The sequence below is a fragment of the Podospora bellae-mahoneyi genome, chromosome 2 (assembly GCF_035222275.1).
Source record: "Podospora bellae-mahoneyi strain CBS 112042 chromosome 2, whole genome shotgun sequence".
NCBI classification, from domain to species: domain Eukaryota; kingdom Fungi; phylum Ascomycota; class Sordariomycetes; order Sordariales; family Podosporaceae; genus Podospora; species Podospora bellae-mahoneyi.
The window spans coordinates 3,673,111-3,690,077 of record NC_085881.1 but is presented as its reverse complement, the minus strand read 5'-3'; the positions used below and the strand labels follow the sequence as shown (position 1 = coordinate 3,690,077).

Below are 16,967 nucleotides of genomic sequence, written 5' to 3'. Positions count from 1 at the left end.
TGTTGTTCCACTCTCAGTAACCCGTTTCTCTGCTGGGTATATCCATCTCTTACAACGGGGCATAGATGACTTCCAATGTACAGTTCCATATGTAATTCGTCAACTCAAGACAACGCGAAGTATCATAATCAAGACATCTCCACATCTTGCCCGCCCGATTGTTGTCCTTGAATATGGTGTTGCTGTGAAGTCTGGATCGCTTCCATGAACAACTCATCCCAATCCTCGTCATCATCGAAAGAGTCATCCTGATTGATATGTCTCGAGGAGTAGTTGTCCTGGTGAAGCAACGCCTCTGCTTGGGCAATCTCGGCCATCTCAGCCTCTTCCAATGCATCCAGCATCATTTCGTCTGGATTTTGTTGTTGCATTTGCCGTTGCTGTGACTGCAAGCTGCGATGCTCGTCTTCAAGCTCTTGTTCCCAGAGTGCATAAGGGTTTTTGGCTCGTTCTCGGTCAAGATAGGCGAGGCGTTCGTTCTGGAGACGGTTGAACTCTAATCTGGCAATCTGTCCAGGGGCTGTTAGTTGGGAGAAGAGAAAAGTACAGGTGGAAGGCAAATAACGAACCTCATCCTGTCCACCCCGTCGCTGAAACTTTTTGTCCTCCTGCCTCTGCCGTACATTGTTGAGAAAGAGTCTTCGTCTCGAGTCTTGTACATCGTTCCGCTTTTTGACTAGAGGATTGCTGTTCTTTGCTGGGTTCCGATTGGCAAATCTGAACTTTGGTTGTGGTCCGGAGCTCTCATTATTGTCAAATGAGGACCGTATTGGCGAGGACTGGCTCATGCGAAGATGGGATGAATCTGACGGGAGACCAAGAGGGGACGAAAGCATCATGTCAGGGGCATCGTCTGATGGCAATGTCGGTGAAGGTATCCTCATGGGGGCATAAGAGAGAGGTGATGATTTGGCTGGCTTGTGTGGACTTGAAAAGACGAAACTGCTGTGCTGATTGTTACCGCCAAAACTTTGGAAACCGCTGTTCACGGCTGGGTCAACCATAGCGAACATGGCGCCTGGTGTTGTCTTTTTTTTTTGGTAGAAGCGTTCTATCTTGCATCCAGCTGAAGGGGTCTTCCTTGGGTATACGGTGAAGTGGCAAATATGGTCGATTTTGGCGGTGGTCTGTTGGCGGATGCTGTGGACAAAGATTGAGTTGGTGGGGGAGAGGAAGGCAAGCCTTCAAGAGTTTACGCGACGCCCTTGGACGCGGCGCGCTAACACGACGCGGAGTGGGGTCGGGCTTGTTGTTAAAGTGCTTTTTCAAATTGGGTTGGGAGCTTGGGCCAAGAGTGGAAACAAAAAGTTACCAAACTGGTTGGCGTTGTCCCCACCGTAGCCAGTTCCCAATGCTGACGACGCGCAGGGTTAGGGGAAGGCTGGATCACCGCTGTTGGCCGCTCACTCATCAACTCGAGCACTGGGTGCTGCCTGTTACAGTTTTCCAGATATACAACCTTAATGATGAATGATTTTGATCTGTTCAGGAACCATATAATAAGCACACCCGTGACTGATTTGCTCATCCTGTATTGATCCATCAGATGGGTCCATCGCCAGCAGTAAGTTCTCTTTCAATCGCGTATGAGATGACCGCTAACACCAATCAGACACCCGCACCCTCTCGATTCCTGCTCTCAAAACGACCAGGCACACATCAACCTCACGGCCAAACACCAAACCAGTCAAGCTCGGCTGCACCTTATAGATTCTACGGCACTCCAAAATTTTCGTCTACCACAAAACCGCTCTCGCATCTCAGCCATGCCGCGCCCTACTCAACTCCTGCGTTGGCTCTCAAGGCCAAGGCATCGAGAGCTCGCGCTACACAAGAACTTCTTATAGAAGATAGTTCTCCCGTTCAAGATCAGGAGCGTAGTCGACATGATGAAGAGGAGCCGTCACGATCAAGAACAACTGCTGTCCGAGACAACTTGCTAGAAACAATCGACATAGACTCGTCTCTTGTCCCACAGTCTTCTCTCCCAGAGCCAGGGGACAATGACGAGGAGGTTGACCCCGGCCCCTTGCCAAAAAGGAGAAGAATATCCATTGCCACATCAGAGCCCGACCTCGAACCAAAGGAAGAATGGATTCCAAGCTCTGCCTTTCCGATCGACTCGGACTCAGACAATGAGCTTCCCCCAAACGATGACCCAGAAATCGACCACATCATCACCATCTACTCTGATGATGATGATGACGAACCCCCAATACCTCACTCTTCCCCTCTGAACATAAAATCCGACAGCGAGTCCGACTCAGAAGCTAAACCACCGCCAGACAAAGACACCAGACCTGCAAGGAAAGAAATCTTTTACCCACCACCTCGCTTTTTGCAACCCCCATCACCACCAACATCCACCTCGCCTATTTCCGACTCGAAGAAGTTTTCCATCCAGAACATAAATCCTGATCTCTTTTCTCCACCCAAACCTCGCCGGGGCCGCAATCGTCGGGGGCAGGGCCAGTATCTCACCAATGGATTGGCGGCTGAACTCCAAAATTGGCTTATTGAGGTGAAAAAAACATCAGAATATACAGACACCCCTGTCAAGCAAGAGGCCGACGCGCCACAACCATTACCACCAGGGGCAGTCCAACTAACTGTGAAGGATGTAAAGAGAGGAGGGGAGGGGTTAAGTCTCATCAGTGCGGCTTTACCCAACGCGCGAGTAGGAACACCTGGTATGCAAGCTGTTTTGGCTGGTGATGGGAGGATAGGCTCCTTGGAAAGAGTTGATCATGGTCTAGATCGGCGCAGTACGGATAAAAGAAACGGACAGGAGCGTCTAGCTGTTGGGACGGTGGTGGCCGTTGTGCCGCCTGCTTGGGACGTTGAACTAGAGGGTGGGCTGGGGAGGTGGGCGGTTGCATATCGGTGGCAGGTTGTCAAGGACGCACCACAACCGCAAGTGCCCGAGAAACAGCCAGAACCACCAGCACAACCAGTACCAGAGCCACTACCAGAACAACATGTGGAGGAACAACACATCAAAGTGGAAGAGTAACAACGATAAATGTGTAAGCATTGACATTAACGCTTTCTTGTAGCCACCCAAGGCAGCGGCCTTGCTATAGCATACCCCTAATATGCTGAATGCGAATGATGCTGATGATGTTGCCTGAAACCCTATTCATACTCTATGTCGGCCATTTGCCCGCTTCGACACTGCATTGGTCCCAAACACTCAATTGGCAAATATCCTCACCTTGCCTTCCGTCCCATCCACGCTCCCAGTCGCAATCACACACCGCATCTGCAACCCGCCATTCGCCTCGGCACCTATCTTCTTCTTCGGCGTGCCATCACCAGCATCCCCACCAGCAAGCCCATCCTTAGTGACTCCCGGCGCCCACCTCACACAGCTCACGAACCCGTCAAACATGCCAGAGAGGGTCTGAACACATTTCCCATCCTGGCTCAAATCCCAGCAGCGCATCGTCCTGTCATCTGCCACCGAGATCAAAAACTTACCTGCTGGATGAAAGGCCAGACCTCGGACCCAGTTGTCATGGCCCTCTAGCACTTTGATACATTGTCCCCTCCTGTCCCACAGCCGTATTTGCTTGTCACGCGAGCCCGTCGCCATGAACTCGGCAGCACTGTTTGCTGGGGGTACCTTTTCATGTCCCGCGAGGCGGGCGAGATGGGGGTATGAAGTGGAGGGTGCGAATTCGCAGCACAACTATCAGACTTATGTCAGTATATCAAATCAAAGACGAAAGGTTACAAAAATGGGGGCACATACATTGAAATTCTCATGTCCAAACATAACAACCCTACACTCCGGCTCGGTCCCCCCAATATCCCACAACCTAGCCGCCTTATCACTCCCGGTGCTCAACAGCCACCTCCCATCCGCCGACGGCGCCACCGCCCTCGGCCAGTCATTATGCCCCTCAATCGTCTTGACGCAATACCCCGTCGTCACATCCCACAGCTTCAACGTATTATCCTTACTCGCACTCACGAGCAAATTCCCTCCCGCCCCAGCAGTGCCATTCGCAGGAACAAACCTCACCGAGCTCACAATATGATCATGGCCGTGTAGTGTCCTGATGTTCTTGTACTGATCCGCCGGATCCCACAGCTTAATACTCATGTCGGAACTGCAGCTTGCAAGGAGGGTATTCCCCCTCGGCCCGCCAAAATCCACATCTAAGACTGCCTTTGTGTGCCCTTTGAGTGTCCTTTCCAACTCTCCGAGCTCCCAATCCCAGATTTTGATCGTGTTGTCTTCTGATGCCGAGGCCAAAGAGCTAAAGACAGGATGGAAGGCTACCGAGGTGATGGGCAGGCGGTGGCCTTCGAGGGTGTATCGTGGCGGTCCCTTGGGGAGCCAATTGGCTGGGTCCTGGTTCTTTCTCGACAGGGCTAAAGGACCGGCATTTTCGATCTCGTTCTTGAGGTGGGCGTTCTCTGCTTGGAGGTCTAGGACTTTTTTCTGGAGGCGGATGACCGAGGTCCATTTCTTTTCGAGGAGGCCTTCGTATTGTTTTGCTTTGGCGAGGTCAAAGGTTTCTTCGGGGAGGTTGAGCTCGGCGCGGAGGGTGTTGGCTGTGGTGGCGAGGTTGAGGGAGGTGAGGTAGGCGATGATGGATTTGTGTCTGGATTTTGGTTAGCTATCTATGTCATGTTTTTTCTGGGATAGAGATAATAGAGGGTTTATTGGTGGGGGGAAACACACAGCTCTTCAGCCTGCCGGTCGGTTAGAAAGCTCCTTGTGGCCATGGTCATAGCTATAAAAATGTACAAGCAGATAAGAAACAAACATGGCGGGTGTTTCACTTTGGTGATGTTGACCGTATCTTTTGAGTTGGCACAAGGAAGCTCCAGGGGAGTGGAATGCCAAGGGTGGATCTGCAGGGTCCGGGCTTGCAGGGGGCAGAGCTCTCAAGGTTCGTGGCCCACTCATTTTGATCTCTCACTTAAAGCATTCTCACTCACTCACTCACTCACAACAGGTACAGCTTCCACTTGTCGTTCAAGACCTGTTATCGCTTACGCATATTTCCGCCAATCAATAAGAGATCTGCATATTCGAGGCTCTGAATTTTGAATTAGTCTACTGTTGAAACAGCGAAATCCACCACAATGCTGTGGTTGGCATCTTCACGACCACTTCGACGGTCTGTTGCAAGACCACTGAGCATGGCAACATACAGTACACAACGCGGCAATCCATTACGAATCTTGTTTTGTGGCTCAGATGAGTTCAGTTGTCACTCGCTAAAAGCTCTTCACAAGAAGCACAAAGATGATCCAAGTCTTATCGAGTCTATCGATGTGCTGGTTCGGCCATCGAAGCCCACCGGGAGAGGATTGAAGCAAGTGACTGAAGGTATGTCCTGATTTGATGACTTTTGAAGACCTGTCATATGATTAAAAGATATGCAGTCCCAATAGCATCAGTAGCCAGGGAACTTGGTCTTCCTCTATCAATGTTACCACACGACACTTTCACAAATTGGTTTGTAAGTGCCCCTGTTTGAGCTTGCTACATCTCAAAGCTAACCATCATTCCGCTTGAATAGATGAAGAAATACATCAACCTCATCATCGCTGTCTCATTCGGCCGTTTCGTACCACCACGGCTCCTAAACCAAGCAGAATACGGCGGCCTTAACGTCCACCCTTCCCTCTTACCCGAGTATGTCACCCTCACCCTTACCCTTTAACCACCCCTTACTAACCCCCCTCCCCAGCCTCCGCGGTCCTGCTCCTCTCCATTACGCCCTCCTAAACCGCTACACCCACACCGGCGTCTCCATCCAGACCCTCTCCCCCCACTCCTTCGACACCGGCACCGTCCTATCCCAAACCCCCCTCCCGGGTATCCCCATCCCGCCCAACTCAACCCTAACCTCCCTCACCTCACTCCTCGCCCCCCTCGGCGCCTCCATGCTCGTCTCCTCCCTCTCATCCGGTTTCCACCTCCCACCCCACAAAGACGTCTCCTGGCAACCCCCCTATCCCATCCGACACGCCCCCAAAGTCAGCACAGTAGCCAGACAAATTCCCTGGCTCACCCCCTCCATCTCAACCCTCTCTACCAACCTCCCCTCCTCCGCCCCCCATCTAGAAGACATCGCCCATCAACACCACATCCTCGGCCCCTTATGGTCCAAACTCGTCGTCCGCACGCCAAAAAAAGAACAGAATAAACGCGTCGTCTGTGACGACATCTCCTACATCCTCGACCTCACCTCCCCCGACCTCCCACCCGCCGTCGCAAACGAGGTGGCCTCCGCGCTGGAAAGGTGCAAAGAAGACCCCTGGGCGGAGGAGCAAGTCCCTATTCTGGAGTGGCTTCAGATCGGGGACGACGAGCAGCAAGTGCCGGAGTGGTACCCCCCGCAGCCAGAGTCGTTGGAGATGTTTGAGCGGGTTGTTGCGCTGGAGAGGGGAGAAATATCATCCGTTGATGCTGCTGCGGGAGTAGAAGGGGGTCAACAACAACCCAAAAGGAAAAAGGAGTGGCGTCTGTCTATCCAGACGGCGTATTTTCCCGATTCGGAGACAGGATCGATCTATCTTCGTGATCCTATTCGTGGCGGGAAGGGGTTGTTGAGAATAGGGAAAATGACAGTGGATGGGAAGCCAACGAGACCAGCTGCGAATGTGGCTGCGCAGTTGGGACGAACGGTGACGGACTATAGAGGCATGCACTTTGATGAGGAGCCGATTGGCAAGGCGTCGCAGCCTGCTACAAGACGACCGGAAGAGGATGGTGAGGTGGATGAAGAGACCAAGAGAAGGAGGAACAGAGCGATGGTGAGGAGGATATACAGTTACTGATTTCTGTTCCCTGTATTTATCATTTGAACCAATAAAATTACAATGAGCTACGTGCAAACAATCTGGGTTTATCTTTTCTCAAAACGACTACGTCATCATATCAGACACCAGGAGTCAGAATACAAATCTCAAAGACTCTTAGGAATCAATTGAATAAATAAATACTAGTACAGCGCAGCTATCCCAGCCGCCTTCGTTGGAGATGAGAAAGGTGTGGTAGCCAGATAGAAGGCAAGCATCCTCCCCGCCAGATCTAAATCTCAGACCTCTAAAGGGTATCAACGAACCTTCCGCCATGTTGAACAAAAAGCATGGATTCCCGCACGCAAAAATTCGCGGGTGACTGTCCTCACGCGTCATGAATGATCTTCCCCTGTGTGGTCTTACATGTCCTCGGGCTTGCTGCTCGAGGTGCTGGACTGGCTGCTGTCCTTCTCCTCCTCCTCCTCCATGGCTCCATGGATGTCCTCCTCAAACACAGGCTCAGGCTCGTTGATCTCGAACTTGGACTTGAAGTGCTCGGGGTGACTGGAGACGCTGCTGCTGTTGGAGCGGCGGCGGGTGTGGACAAAGTTGAACTCTTCATCCTCGGCTTCTAAGCCAACAGGGCCCCTGAAAGAATTGGTGTTAGTGATATTCTAAGCTGTAAGAGGAGGTAGGGTGAAATAAGACATACCAATTGCCCTTACCACCGCCGTTCTTCTTGGTCTTCTTCGGGTCGGCATCGGCAAAGCCATGCTTGCCAAAGAACTTGGGTACTTGTTGCTGGGGGTGACCCGTGACGGGGGCCACCATGCTGTGGTCCTTGTCATTGAACTTGTGGGAGCGAGTCACTGCAGGAAGGGTTGTCAATAATTGATGCTATTGATCCTAGAGTCAATGCCAGTGATGAAGCTTACTCTTGATGATGTGTGATGGATGTGTAAAGGTAGAGAGTACTAGAGTGAAGTTGTTCGAAGATAGTTGGACTTGTTGGGTGGAGAGGTTGTTCTCTGACGATCAGAGAGTCAGCGTCACACAAAGAGATGCGGGGTTGAGAGTGATAAGCTCGGGTAAGGGGAGCTGTGCTGCAGGAGACGGGCTGGCGATACATACTCTGTGAGGAGCTGTGATGTCACTAAAGCTGGTGTACCAGTTCAGGGGCGAGTCTCGAATGAGTCGAGCAAGGTTATCAGTTGATGTTGAGATGGGTTGGATGATGGTATCCGAGATGGTGGATGATCAATGGATGAATTAATGTCTGAATGCTGGATGAAAGAAACGGGGTGTCGAGGAGAGGGATGGGAGCTCTTGACTTTAAAGGCCCGACAGAGGTCCGGAGAGGTCAGTGGTTGGGAAGCTGTGGAAGGCAAAGGAGGAGCAGCCAGTCACGGCTCGCATTGATCAGGCGAGCATCCTCAAAGGGAAAGAACAGGGGGCAACGCGGTACGGTGCGTGGTGGGGAGTCTACGAGGCGCTGTATGGGAGTCGCGTGATGAGCATGTAAGAGGCCATGAGTCTGGGCTGACTTTGGACAGCAGCCATTACGTGATTTGCTCACCATTCTGCAAAGTCTTGGGCCCCGGTTGTCTAGTGGCTCGTGTTCGTTCCATTTAGCCATAGTGGGATTTGCATTCCCAATTGACACAGGCTATTCCTGCTATTCTTGCTCACCTTTTCTTTGGGAGGTGTCGAGGTATGAAGTGCTCAATGAGGGTACGTTTGTGATGTCAGGTCCCCACATTTGAAGGTCTCAGCGATCCCCTGTGCTCTCCTGTGCTGGTACAAAATGCGGGGAAAGCCATACCATAAACGGCTAGTCCATCTGACTGACGGGTGCCCGCCGGAGTTCAATGACAGGTCCCAATGCCGGCTGGAAGCTTCTCTCCTCCTCCAGAACCCTTGATACATGCAATTCTACTTGATCGATAGACCGGAATTGGGAATTGTTGAAAGCTGTCATCTTTGGAGTGCTGCAACGACATGATCAAGCCAGCTGGACTCAGCCAATCTCGTCATCCAATTCGTCACCCCAGGTCTGCCAGTCAAACGGCTGTGAGGTGTCACTCCATGACTCGATTAGACACGCCCCAGCTGAGGCCAGCTGCAACGGTCCAGACTCTCGAAATCCATGGAAAGCGAACCAGACGACCGCATTTCTCCGAAAGTCCCGTCACCAGCAGGTCAGGCTGTGACAGACCGGATATCCACAAAGTAACGGGGAACTGTTTCCACCTCACTTCCAAACATCGGTCCCTGAATTCACCGGATCTGACGGCGCTTCCAAGGTTGATTGTGGGGCGGGCCTGACCAGTGCCGGCTGACATCTCACATCGACTTTAGCTTCCTGCTTGCAAGGACCGTCACAGACAGCCTCTGATGAAGTAAAGTTTACCTATACTAGTGTGCACATTCGTAATTCTTATCGATACTAGATACCCCAAATGGCCGAAATCGGCTCCCACATTGATGACGATATCTCCAAGTCCCCCTCCGCGGGAACGGGAGAATCAGAAAACCCACTGTAATCAGCCGTGAGTCACACTGTATGGTAACCACCGAAGATCAGCCACATGGCGTGCAAGATCTAATCTTTCGCACTGTCCACACAATGTATTAGTGGCAACGCTTTATAAGCTTCAATATTATTGGTCAAAAGAATTGTGCATCCTTAAACTGCCCCTCCATCCACTGCCTCGACCTCCTGCCGCCCCCACGACAGGATTAACAATACAAATCAGGCACGATCCGCAATCATTTTTTGCTTCCCTATTCCTGGGTTCTACTTTGTTGCATTTCTCGGAGCAGCCTCTTTTCATTCCAGAAACCAAGAAAACACCGGCGAGATGCCTCCAGCCGCCGTCATGATCGACACAACTCCCGACTTTGATTTCAGCCCCGCGCACGCTGCGGCGGCTGCCAGCGCAAAGGGCGATTCTGGCGAGCGAACCCTCCTGCTTGCGCCCCCGTCGATCGCATCCCGCGAGGACCGCCTCACCTCCTTGTTCTCCGTCTATGATCGGTCGGCCACCGATTTGCAGATGCTCGACCGTCTCGCTGCTGGATTAGTCAGCCTCCCTGCCAAGACCTACGACCTTATCCTCGTCCTGACCGACCCCGACGGAAGCCGCCGCAGCGAGGTGTCCTCTCTCTTGTCCAACAGGGAGATCTGGGGCAAGGTTGTACCGGCACTCAAGGCTGGTGGTACCTTGAGGAGCGAGGACGGCAGCTTGGGACAGGGCAACTCGACAGAGGAGAAGGAGGCGATTCTGGCGGGGTTGGTGTTGGGGGATGATGGATATACTAAGCCTGATTATGCCGAGCAGGAGGTTGTACCTCTGCGGTTTGGGGCGAAGAGGGTGAACCCTGATGGGAGTGTCCCTCTCAGCTTTGGCAAGAAGGCTGCTGCTGCCCCAGCGCCGGCACCGGCACCAGCACCAGTATCCAAGGGTCCTGCTGGGGTTGGTTTCATCGATTTCAGTGATGACTTGGATCTTGATGCCGAGGACGACGATGATGTCATTGATGAGGACACTCTTTTGACTGAGGCGGATCTGAAGCGTCCCATTCAGCAGCCTCCTGAGTGTGCGCCTCAGCCGGGCAAAAAGAGGAGAGCCTGCAAAGACTGGTATGTTTCTCATTCCTTCAACATCAATACGAAGCACAATAAACTAACATCTGCTAGCACGTGTGGTCTCGCCGAGAGAATAGCCGCCGAAGACAAGGCCCGTCGTGAGAAGGCCGAGAAGGGTCTGGCCACCTTGAAGCTCAAGTCTGAGGATCTCAGCGAGCTTGACTTTACCGTCCAGGGTAAGACTGGCTCCTGCAATAGCTGTTACCTCGGTGACGCTTTCAGATGCGCAGACTGCCCCTATATTGGCCTCCCTGCCTTCAAGCCCGGCGAACAAGTCAAGATTCTCAACAACACTGCTCAGATTTGAACGAGTTGAAGAAGGCGATAATGACAAGAATGATACCCCAACCAACAACGATAAACAAAGCCTACCCAACAGCGCAGTTCAATATCACGTCTGTAAGACCAAGGGTTGGCGAGTGAAGACATCGCTTCGGCCACAAGGCCATCAAACTACTCTGGGACATTTATTAGGCGGGTTTAATCCCAGGCTTGACTGGGCGTCTTAAAAGGATGCAGCGGATGGGCATTGTAAACTGTGGGACAGCAACAGCTGGAATATGGCAAGACCTTTGAAGGCACATGTCTGAACTGAAGCACTTTAGCGGGAGAATAAACTCCAGATAGAAACACAAAGATGCTTAATTGATAGTTTCTATCTAGGTTGGCGACAGCCACCAATATATGCCCACGTTGTTCTCACGTTTCAGTCGCTTGCAAGCAATGCCTTCGAGTGTGGTGGTGTATAATATATATGTGCTGTTTATGCCAACGTGAACTGTAAAAGCCGTGCGCAAAGATGAGCTCAAATTGACATTTGTTAAACCCCCCGCCTGAAACACCAGGAAACCAACCGACCAACCAGCCTTTCCTTTCTCTGTAATCCTTCTTTCCGATTCACTCCTGTTGTTCTCATTGTTGTGTAGTATCAAAAAGACTTTGATTCTGCCCATCCAACCCCATATAACCTAGACTCAACCCGACATCTTCTCCTTCCCCTTCCCCTTCACGTCCTCCTCATCCTCACTATCCTCGCTCGCCGCGCCCACACTATACCTAGGATCATTCCCGTCCCCACCCATCACCGTCGTCGGCGTCCTCATGTGCAAATCATCCAGCTCATTCTCGTCAAAATCCCCCGCTTCCAAATCCGCCGCCGAACGCTTGTCTCTAAACCCTTCCCTCCCCCTCGCTTCCCCAGAAGGCGAGATATTCTCCCCCCCAGACACTCCCATGTAACCCCTCCTCTTCTTCCTCTCCCTCCACACCCACCACCCCCATCCCGCTGCCGAAAACGCCACAATCACCAGGACGATCTCCCCTGATTTGCGATAGGCTTCCCACCTGGCCGTGTCGAGCTTTTCCTTCTCTGCTTGCTGCGCGTCGGTGCCGTTACCGGCCACCCCGCCGACCGTGGTTTCGGGGACTTTCTCCCCGTCGAGGCGGGAGTCGGTGGGCTTGCCGCCGATGGAGGAGATGTCCACCCCCATGAACCGGTCTAGCATGTCTCTTGTGCGGCGGGGGTAGTCAAACGGGACCATGTGGCTGCTGTTGTAAAAGACTACATAGGTCAAGTTGCGGGCCTCCTGCCAGAAGCCAGCTGCTTCGCCCTCAAAGGTCCAGTCACGTCTGGGGGCCCAAGTGCCGGGGGTGATTTCGAAGCCCTTTCCGCCGTTCCATTGCAGGTTGGAGATCAGCGCTTCGGTGCCCAAATGGTTGCAGATTAGATCTTCCGAGCCGGAGAACAAGATGATGGGGACTTCTTTTAGCAGGTCGGGGAGGAGTTCAACCGAGGGTTTGGAAGAGGGCTTGAAGTTTGCGCCGACCTGGCCGTTGCATTCCACCCAGCCGGTGACTTTGTTCGGGTTCACATGCAGGGCCTGGATTACGTCGTTGCGGCGGAGGTAAGGGGTTACGGCGTCGAGATCGGGAGGCCAGTTCATGCCGCATGACGGATAGGTGTCGGTCAGCCGGACATCGTACATGTTCACGCAACGCTGTTCGCCGCCTTTGCTAGTGGCGGTTAGCTGGAGGAGGTCCTGGAGGATCTTCTCGCAGTCGGTGTTGTCGACGAGGGCGGGGCCGACGGCCAACTGCTTGGAGCAGATGCGCTGTTGGACTTCGAGCTTGGAGGCGGCGTCGGAGCCCTTTTTGACGATGCCCTTCTTGTAGGCGAACTGGAGGTAGGCTTCGTATTGTTCGGGAGGGGAAATCCAGCCGTTGCCAATGAGGAGACCGGCGAGGTTCCATTTGTAGGAGGACTCGCCGCCTTTCTTGTTGCGCTCAAGGATAGCCTTGGCGATGTAGGGGATGTACTGGCCGGCGTAGGATTCTCCAGCAATAAATATCTGAATAAGACATTAGAGCCATATTTTCTGGCTCAAAACAAGAGCTCAACTTACATCGTCGTGTTCATACTCGGGGAACAGCTTGAACCACTTCTCCAGGAAAGTAACAAACTGGTCAGCCATAACGTCGAGTTCGCGTACATAAGCGTTGGTGTCGACATAGCTGAACCCCGCGCCGACAGGGTTATCGACGAAGAGGACATTGGCGAACTCGTTCCATGCTCCCTCGTTGTACACCAGCGTGTCCTTATCTTTTAACCTATACGGGCCAATCTCCATCAGGGCACCGTCCTCGGAGCTGCAGCCGGGGCCGCCGTTCAACCATATCACTGTTCGTTGCTTGTTCGCAATGTGTTTGTTTTGGAAGTGCCAGAAGAACATGTTTCCATTGACATCGGGTGTTATCTCGATATGCCTAACGCGCGCAAGCAGACACATATGTTAGTTGAGGACATCCCTGGTTTGGACTGGAGACAAGACTCCTTACCCAGCATGCATCTTCACCAGGGGACCTGGCGGCGCCCCTGGAAGTGAATGGACAAAGTAGTCACCGGCCGCCTTGACATCGGCGACAGCTAGTGTCGCCGTCCATGAGAGGGCGACGGCGGCGGCGGTAACGATGGATGGTAGACGCCTCCAGTCCGCCAAGGACCGTCCAACAGCCATGATTGCCCAGTCGCGAGGGTCCTCAGACCGGCGCAACGAATGTTGAAGAGAGCCTGTGTATCTGGCTACCTGGTGACGGCAGCGGCGGTCATCGGGGACCAAAAAAGGCAGTCAAATAACGTGAGGTTCTCTGCGAAACCGACGATCGAGGTTTGTCGAGATACTTTTCCAATGGATGGACAGATCTGTCCTAAGACAGGGGCGGGATGCAGTGGGCTGGGGCGGGCTGACGACTGCAAGCTGAGCTTGGCGTTGCTGATTATCACTGCTACCTAGGCCAAACAAGGGAATGTAAGAAGAAACGTGGAGGTAATGGTCCCACACGAATACCACGGGATTCAAATAATTGGTAATAGAAGACAGGTTGTATTATTTCGCAAGAGTAGAGAGAACCAATGCGTGGATAAGGTAAAAAAGTTGCCCGAGATAGTAGGCAGGCAGCCCAGTCAAGGTACGTGTTTCACCGCGCCGGGTCCAACAGGCAGGGCCCCAGGCACAAGACCAACAAAGCTCTCCCTGTGCCACGTTCCCGGATTCGGGTCTGAATAATGTGCCCGCAACTCTAATATCCCCGGGCGCCTGTGCTACTCTTCGTCGAGGCTTTCCGCAACGGTATCCGGTGTAGGTATGTGGCTCTATCCGGTGGCTAGGGCATTGAAGAAGCGTCGTTGTTGCGCAGTCTGGAACAGTGTCTTGAGGGGAGGGGAGGACATAGCGGCGCGGGGCTGCAGGGGAGCGCCGGTGGCTTCGGAAGACCTTCTGTGGGGCGCGCCGATCTGCCGGCTCCGTTCTTGGCATCGGGCGCCCACGAGCTAAAAATTATCGATGCCGTTTAATTGCACATTTCCATCCTTCACTTGTGTACTTTCCACCATTTTATCTCCTAACTGAGCATCTTGTGAGGGTTTGATTCAAGTTTCAGCGCTATGGCCGGAAAAACGTACATCGTTGAGCACCTGGACGAGGAGCTTGGACCCTGGTCAGAACTCGAGTATATCACCATCGCGCGCGAGTCGCAAGAGACTGGGTCCAAGTTCTTCCTTTCGTCTCTCCACCCACAGTTCAAGGTCCCAGACGCCTTGGCTGCCATCCCCTCGTTCACAGCTGAGAGGCGGGGTGTGGAGGAGTTGTATGCGGACAAGAAGTCTAGAGTATGCCTTCTTGACCCTCAGGGGAAGAGTGATCTTGCCCCTGAAGATGCGGACAACTTTGATGTTTTCCTGTTTGGAGGAATCCTTGGTATGTTATGAGCCAAGCTTGACATCAAAATACTTGCTAATAAAATAATAGGTGATGACCCCCCTAGAGGTATTTGCCACAGTTGCTAAAGGATCGATAATGCCTTGTCTAACTCGGTTACAGACAGAACATCCGAGTTGCGGGCCAAGGGCTTTGAGGGCCGTCGTCTCGGGCCCGTCCAGATGACCACAGACACTGCAGTCCGTGTAACTCGTCTGGTGGTTGAGGGCAAGAGTATGAAACCCTCTCTTCTACACAATGACCTTTACTAACGTTTCCACAGCACCGTTGAAAGACATTCCCTACGTCGACTTTCCCGAACTCAAGTTCAACGAGTATGAGAGCACAGAGATGCCATTCCGTTACGTTAAGACTGAGGATGGAAAACCCATTATGCCTGAGGTGAGTGGACTTCTGAAGGTTCATTGGACAACATGCTGACAGTTGACAGGGCATGGTCGAGCTGATCAAGAAAGATGCTGACAAGGGCATTGATGATATGCTCTAGTCGATGATATGAATGCAAAAAAAAAGATATATATAAAGTTACTTTTTGACCACCAACTTCTCGCCGTGGTTGACTTGAAGCACGTTTGATGTCTTCATACTGCTGTGATGACCCCACACACTTGATGCGGGGTGCAGCTCTTATCTTCAAGTATCCATCCAACCCCGCCGAATTCAAGACAACAACTTTCAACTACACCCAGCAGACAGAACTCCAACATATATTCAGTGATCAACCATGTCGGAACTACCACCGCCCATCAAAATTAACCCGCCATTGATCAACTCGGCTAACCCATGGGCATCTGGCGATGTGGACTTAGAGCGGCTGTATCTTTGCCCTTCCACAGGCGCAGTTACAACTCGAACCGCTACTTTGGACGGCTTCAAGCACGATGAAGATATTCATCGATACACCTTCTTCGATCCCTCTAGTTCCGAAACATCAAAATCCACCAACCCAACCCCCCAAGAAGCCAGCAAAGCTCCTGCTCAAAAAGCAAGCTTGAACACACTAGGCTACAGCCCTTACGCTCTAATTCAATATATGCAATGGATATACAAGATCTATACTACTTGCTCTGGTACTCAGCCCATCAAACCCTTCATCATCTCAGTCACGGGCACCCCGACCGAGGTCAGTGAATGCTATACATGCATCGCCGATTACCTGTCCGAGTATATAACCGCCGGTCACATCTACATGGAAATCAATCTCTCCTGCCCCAACATACCCAACAAACCTCCTCCCGCGTACTCTAAAGACGCACTGGTCGAGTACTTTCGCCGCCTGCGGTTCGCGATGCGTGATAAACTCAGACCAGACTTACCACGCCTGCCCTTCGGCATCAAAACACCACCCTACACCCACTCCTCCGAATACAACGAACTCATCTCTGCCCTCGAAGAGGAAGGTGATCAAGTCTCCTTCATAACATGCACCAACACCCTAGGGTCATGTCTCGTTCTCTCACCCGAGGGCGACCCTGTTCTGCCAGGTAACGGGATTGGGGGGATGGCCGGGGCGGCGCTGCACCCGTTGGCCCTGGGGAATGTGGCTACTATTCGGAGGATGTTGGATGAGAGACCGAGTTTGAAGCATATCACTGTAATCGGGATTGGAGGTGTGGAGGATGAGAAGGGGTACAAGAGGATGAGGGCTGCTGGGGCGGGGGTTGTTGGGGTGGGTACTGCTTTAGGGGTGAAAGGAGTTGAGGTTTTTGAGGAGATTGAGAAGGGATTGAAGGGGGGGTGGTGATTTTGTTTAGGAAGAATGGAGGTGGGAGGGAAATGGAAGGCTTTCGGATAGCGCGAAGAGGAATGGTTTTGAGAGGAGTGATGTATCTGAAATTCTTTTTGATCGGTGGGCCAACTTGTTGTGGTTCTATGAAACAGAAATACAATTTTATCAAGGTCACACTGTAAAACCTCAATGTGTGACCCAGTCTAATAAGGTATGTAAATCTGAGCTCTGCCTTCTTCATCGTAAGACCTGCTACATGAGGCTCTCATTTTGAGGACAGCTTCACGACGTAACAAGACTCTGATACAATGTCTATCATTGTCACTCTCTTTTGAGCCGAATACCTCGGGCCTTATCATCACATGTCCTCAAGTGAACGTGATATGATGACAACTAGACGTGGCATGAGAAATTGTCGAATAAGCTGTTCGGCCTCTTTCTGCATGGCCCAGTCCAGACCTGCGTCGCATAACGTCGCGATATCTCGGGCCGAGATGTTGACCCCCATGAAAATTGACAAACTGGTAGCGAACAACGCCGAGATTTT

The 16,967-nt window shown here is 52.3% G+C and overlaps 9 protein-coding genes across 9 annotated transcripts; 5 read left to right on the top strand and 4 right to left on the bottom strand.

Annotated features, from left to right (window-relative positions):
- Window positions 1–128: 128 nt before the first annotated feature.
- QC761_210090 (uncharacterized protein) lies at window positions 129–1,391 on the bottom strand (the record flags this gene model as incomplete). The annotated part of the gene is made up of 2 exons (XM_062876748.1): window positions 570–1,391; window positions 129–509 (listed from the first exon to the last, which is right to left on the bottom strand). Exons 1-2 carry the CDS (start codon window positions 1,011–1,013, stop codon window positions 129–131), a joined length of 825 nt encoding a protein of 274 aa, XP_062735372.1. The 5' UTR covers window positions 1,014–1,391.
- QC761_210080 (uncharacterized protein) lies at window positions 1,245–4,734 on the top strand. Its single transcript, XM_062876747.1, has 2 exons — window positions 1,245–1,564; window positions 1,613–4,734. The coding sequence occupies exons 1-2, from the start codon at window positions 1,547–1,549 to the stop codon at window positions 3,011–3,013; spliced, it is 1,419 nt and encodes a 472-aa protein (XP_062735371.1). The 5' UTR covers window positions 1,245–1,546; the 3' UTR covers window positions 3,014–4,734.
- On the bottom strand, window positions 3,017–4,844 carry LIS1_1 (Lissencephaly-1). The gene is made up of 3 exons (XM_062876746.1): window positions 4,694–4,844; window positions 3,755–4,613; window positions 3,017–3,691 (listed from the first exon to the last, which is right to left on the bottom strand). The coding sequence occupies exons 1-3, from the start codon at window positions 4,741–4,743 to the stop codon at window positions 3,194–3,196; spliced, it is 1,407 nt and encodes a 468-aa protein (XP_062735370.1). The 5' UTR covers window positions 4,744–4,844; the 3' UTR covers window positions 3,017–3,193.
- Window positions 4,845–4,950: 106 nt separating this feature from the next.
- FMT1 (Methionyl-tRNA formyltransferase) lies at window positions 4,951–6,977 on the top strand. Its single transcript, XM_062876745.1, has 4 exons — window positions 4,951–5,347; window positions 5,404–5,480; window positions 5,541–5,656; window positions 5,712–6,977. The coding sequence occupies exons 1-4, from the start codon at window positions 5,101–5,103 to the stop codon at window positions 6,802–6,804; spliced, it is 1,533 nt and encodes a 510-aa protein (XP_062735369.1). The 5' UTR covers window positions 4,951–5,100; the 3' UTR covers window positions 6,805–6,977.
- QC761_210050 (uncharacterized protein) lies at window positions 6,919–8,333 on the bottom strand. Its single transcript, XM_062876744.1, has 4 exons — window positions 7,900–8,333; window positions 7,704–7,796; window positions 7,481–7,637; window positions 6,919–7,416 (listed from the first exon to the last, which is right to left on the bottom strand). Coding segments are annotated over exons 2-4 (387 nt in total). The 5' UTR covers window positions 7,705–7,796; window positions 7,900–8,333; the 3' UTR covers window positions 6,919–7,187.
- Window positions 8,334–8,823: 490 nt separating this feature from the next.
- On the top strand, window positions 8,824–11,057 carry DRE2 (electron carrier). Its single transcript, XM_062876743.1, has 3 exons — window positions 8,824–9,317; window positions 9,404–10,411; window positions 10,469–11,057. The coding sequence occupies exons 2-3, from the start codon at window positions 9,630–9,632 to the stop codon at window positions 10,722–10,724; spliced, it is 1,038 nt and encodes a 345-aa protein (XP_062735367.1). The 5' UTR covers window positions 8,824–9,317; window positions 9,404–9,629; the 3' UTR covers window positions 10,725–11,057.
- A 115-nt stretch (window positions 11,058–11,172) lies between these two features.
- On the bottom strand, window positions 11,173–13,431 carry KEX1 (Cell death protease; the record flags this gene model as incomplete). The annotated part of the gene is made up of 3 exons (XM_062876742.1): window positions 11,173–12,765; window positions 12,820–13,180; window positions 13,253–13,431. 3 exons carry the CDS (start codon window positions 13,429–13,431, stop codon window positions 11,392–11,394), a joined length of 1,914 nt encoding a protein of 637 aa, XP_062735366.1. The 3' UTR covers window positions 11,173–11,391.
- An 806-nt stretch (window positions 13,432–14,237) lies between these two features.
- Window positions 14,238–15,178, top strand: QC761_210020 (uncharacterized protein; the record flags this gene model as incomplete). The annotated part of the gene is made up of 5 exons (XM_062876741.1): window positions 14,238–14,670; window positions 14,722–14,739; window positions 14,794–14,904; window positions 14,954–15,072; window positions 15,122–15,178. The coding sequence occupies exons 1-5, from the start codon at window positions 14,358–14,360 to the stop codon at window positions 15,176–15,178; spliced, it is 618 nt and encodes a 205-aa protein (XP_062735365.1). The 5' UTR covers window positions 14,238–14,357.
- Window positions 15,179–15,415: 237 nt separating this feature from the next.
- On the top strand, window positions 15,416–16,435 carry URA1 (dihydroorotate dehydrogenase; the record flags this gene model as incomplete). Its single annotated transcript, XM_062876740.1, has 1 exon — window positions 15,416–16,435. The coding sequence occupies one exon, from the start codon at window positions 15,416–15,418 to the stop codon at window positions 16,433–16,435; it is 1,020 nt and encodes a 339-aa protein (XP_062735364.1).
- Window positions 16,436–16,967: the final 532 nt, after the last annotated feature.

What these genes read in the sequence shown, in the direction of transcription:
- QC761_210050 (XM_062876744.1), bottom strand. An exon ending in GGCGGTGGTAAGGGCAATTG is followed by an intron (nt 7,417 to 7,480) that starts GTATGTCTTATT and finishes CAATTCTTTCAG; the next exon opens with GGGCCCTGTTGGCTTAGAAG.
- LIS1_1 (XM_062876746.1), bottom strand. Translation starts at nt 4,743, where the DNA reads ATGACCATGGCCACAAGGAGCTTTCTAACCGACCGGCAGGCTGAAGAG. An exon ending in GACCGGCAGGCTGAAGAGCT is followed by an intron (nt 4,614 to 4,693) that starts GTGTGTTTCCCC and finishes ACCAAAATCCAG; the next exon opens with ACACAAATCCATCATCGCCT. An exon ending in TTGGACATGAGAATTTCAAT is followed by an intron (nt 3,692 to 3,754) that starts GTATGTGCCCCC and finishes TAAGTCTGATAG; the next exon opens with TTGTGCTGCGAATTCGCACC.
- DRE2 (XM_062876743.1), top strand. Translation starts at nt 9,630, where the DNA reads ATGCCTCCAGCCGCCGTCATGATCGACACAACTCCCGACTTTGATTTC. An exon ending in AGGAGAGCCTGCAAAGACTG is followed by an intron (nt 10,412 to 10,468) that starts GTATGTTTCTCA and finishes AACATCTGCTAG; the next exon opens with CACGTGTGGTCTCGCCGAGA.
- FMT1 (XM_062876745.1), top strand. Translation starts at nt 5,101, where the DNA reads ATGCTGTGGTTGGCATCTTCACGACCACTTCGACGGTCTGTTGCAAGA. An exon ending in ACACTTTCACAAATTGGTTT is followed by an intron (nt 5,481 to 5,540) that starts GTAAGTGCCCCT and finishes CCGCTTGAATAG; the next exon opens with ATGAAGAAATACATCAACCT. An exon ending in CACCCTTCCCTCTTACCCGA is followed by an intron (nt 5,657 to 5,711) that starts GTATGTCACCCT and finishes CCCCCTCCCCAG; the next exon opens with CCTCCGCGGTCCTGCTCCTC.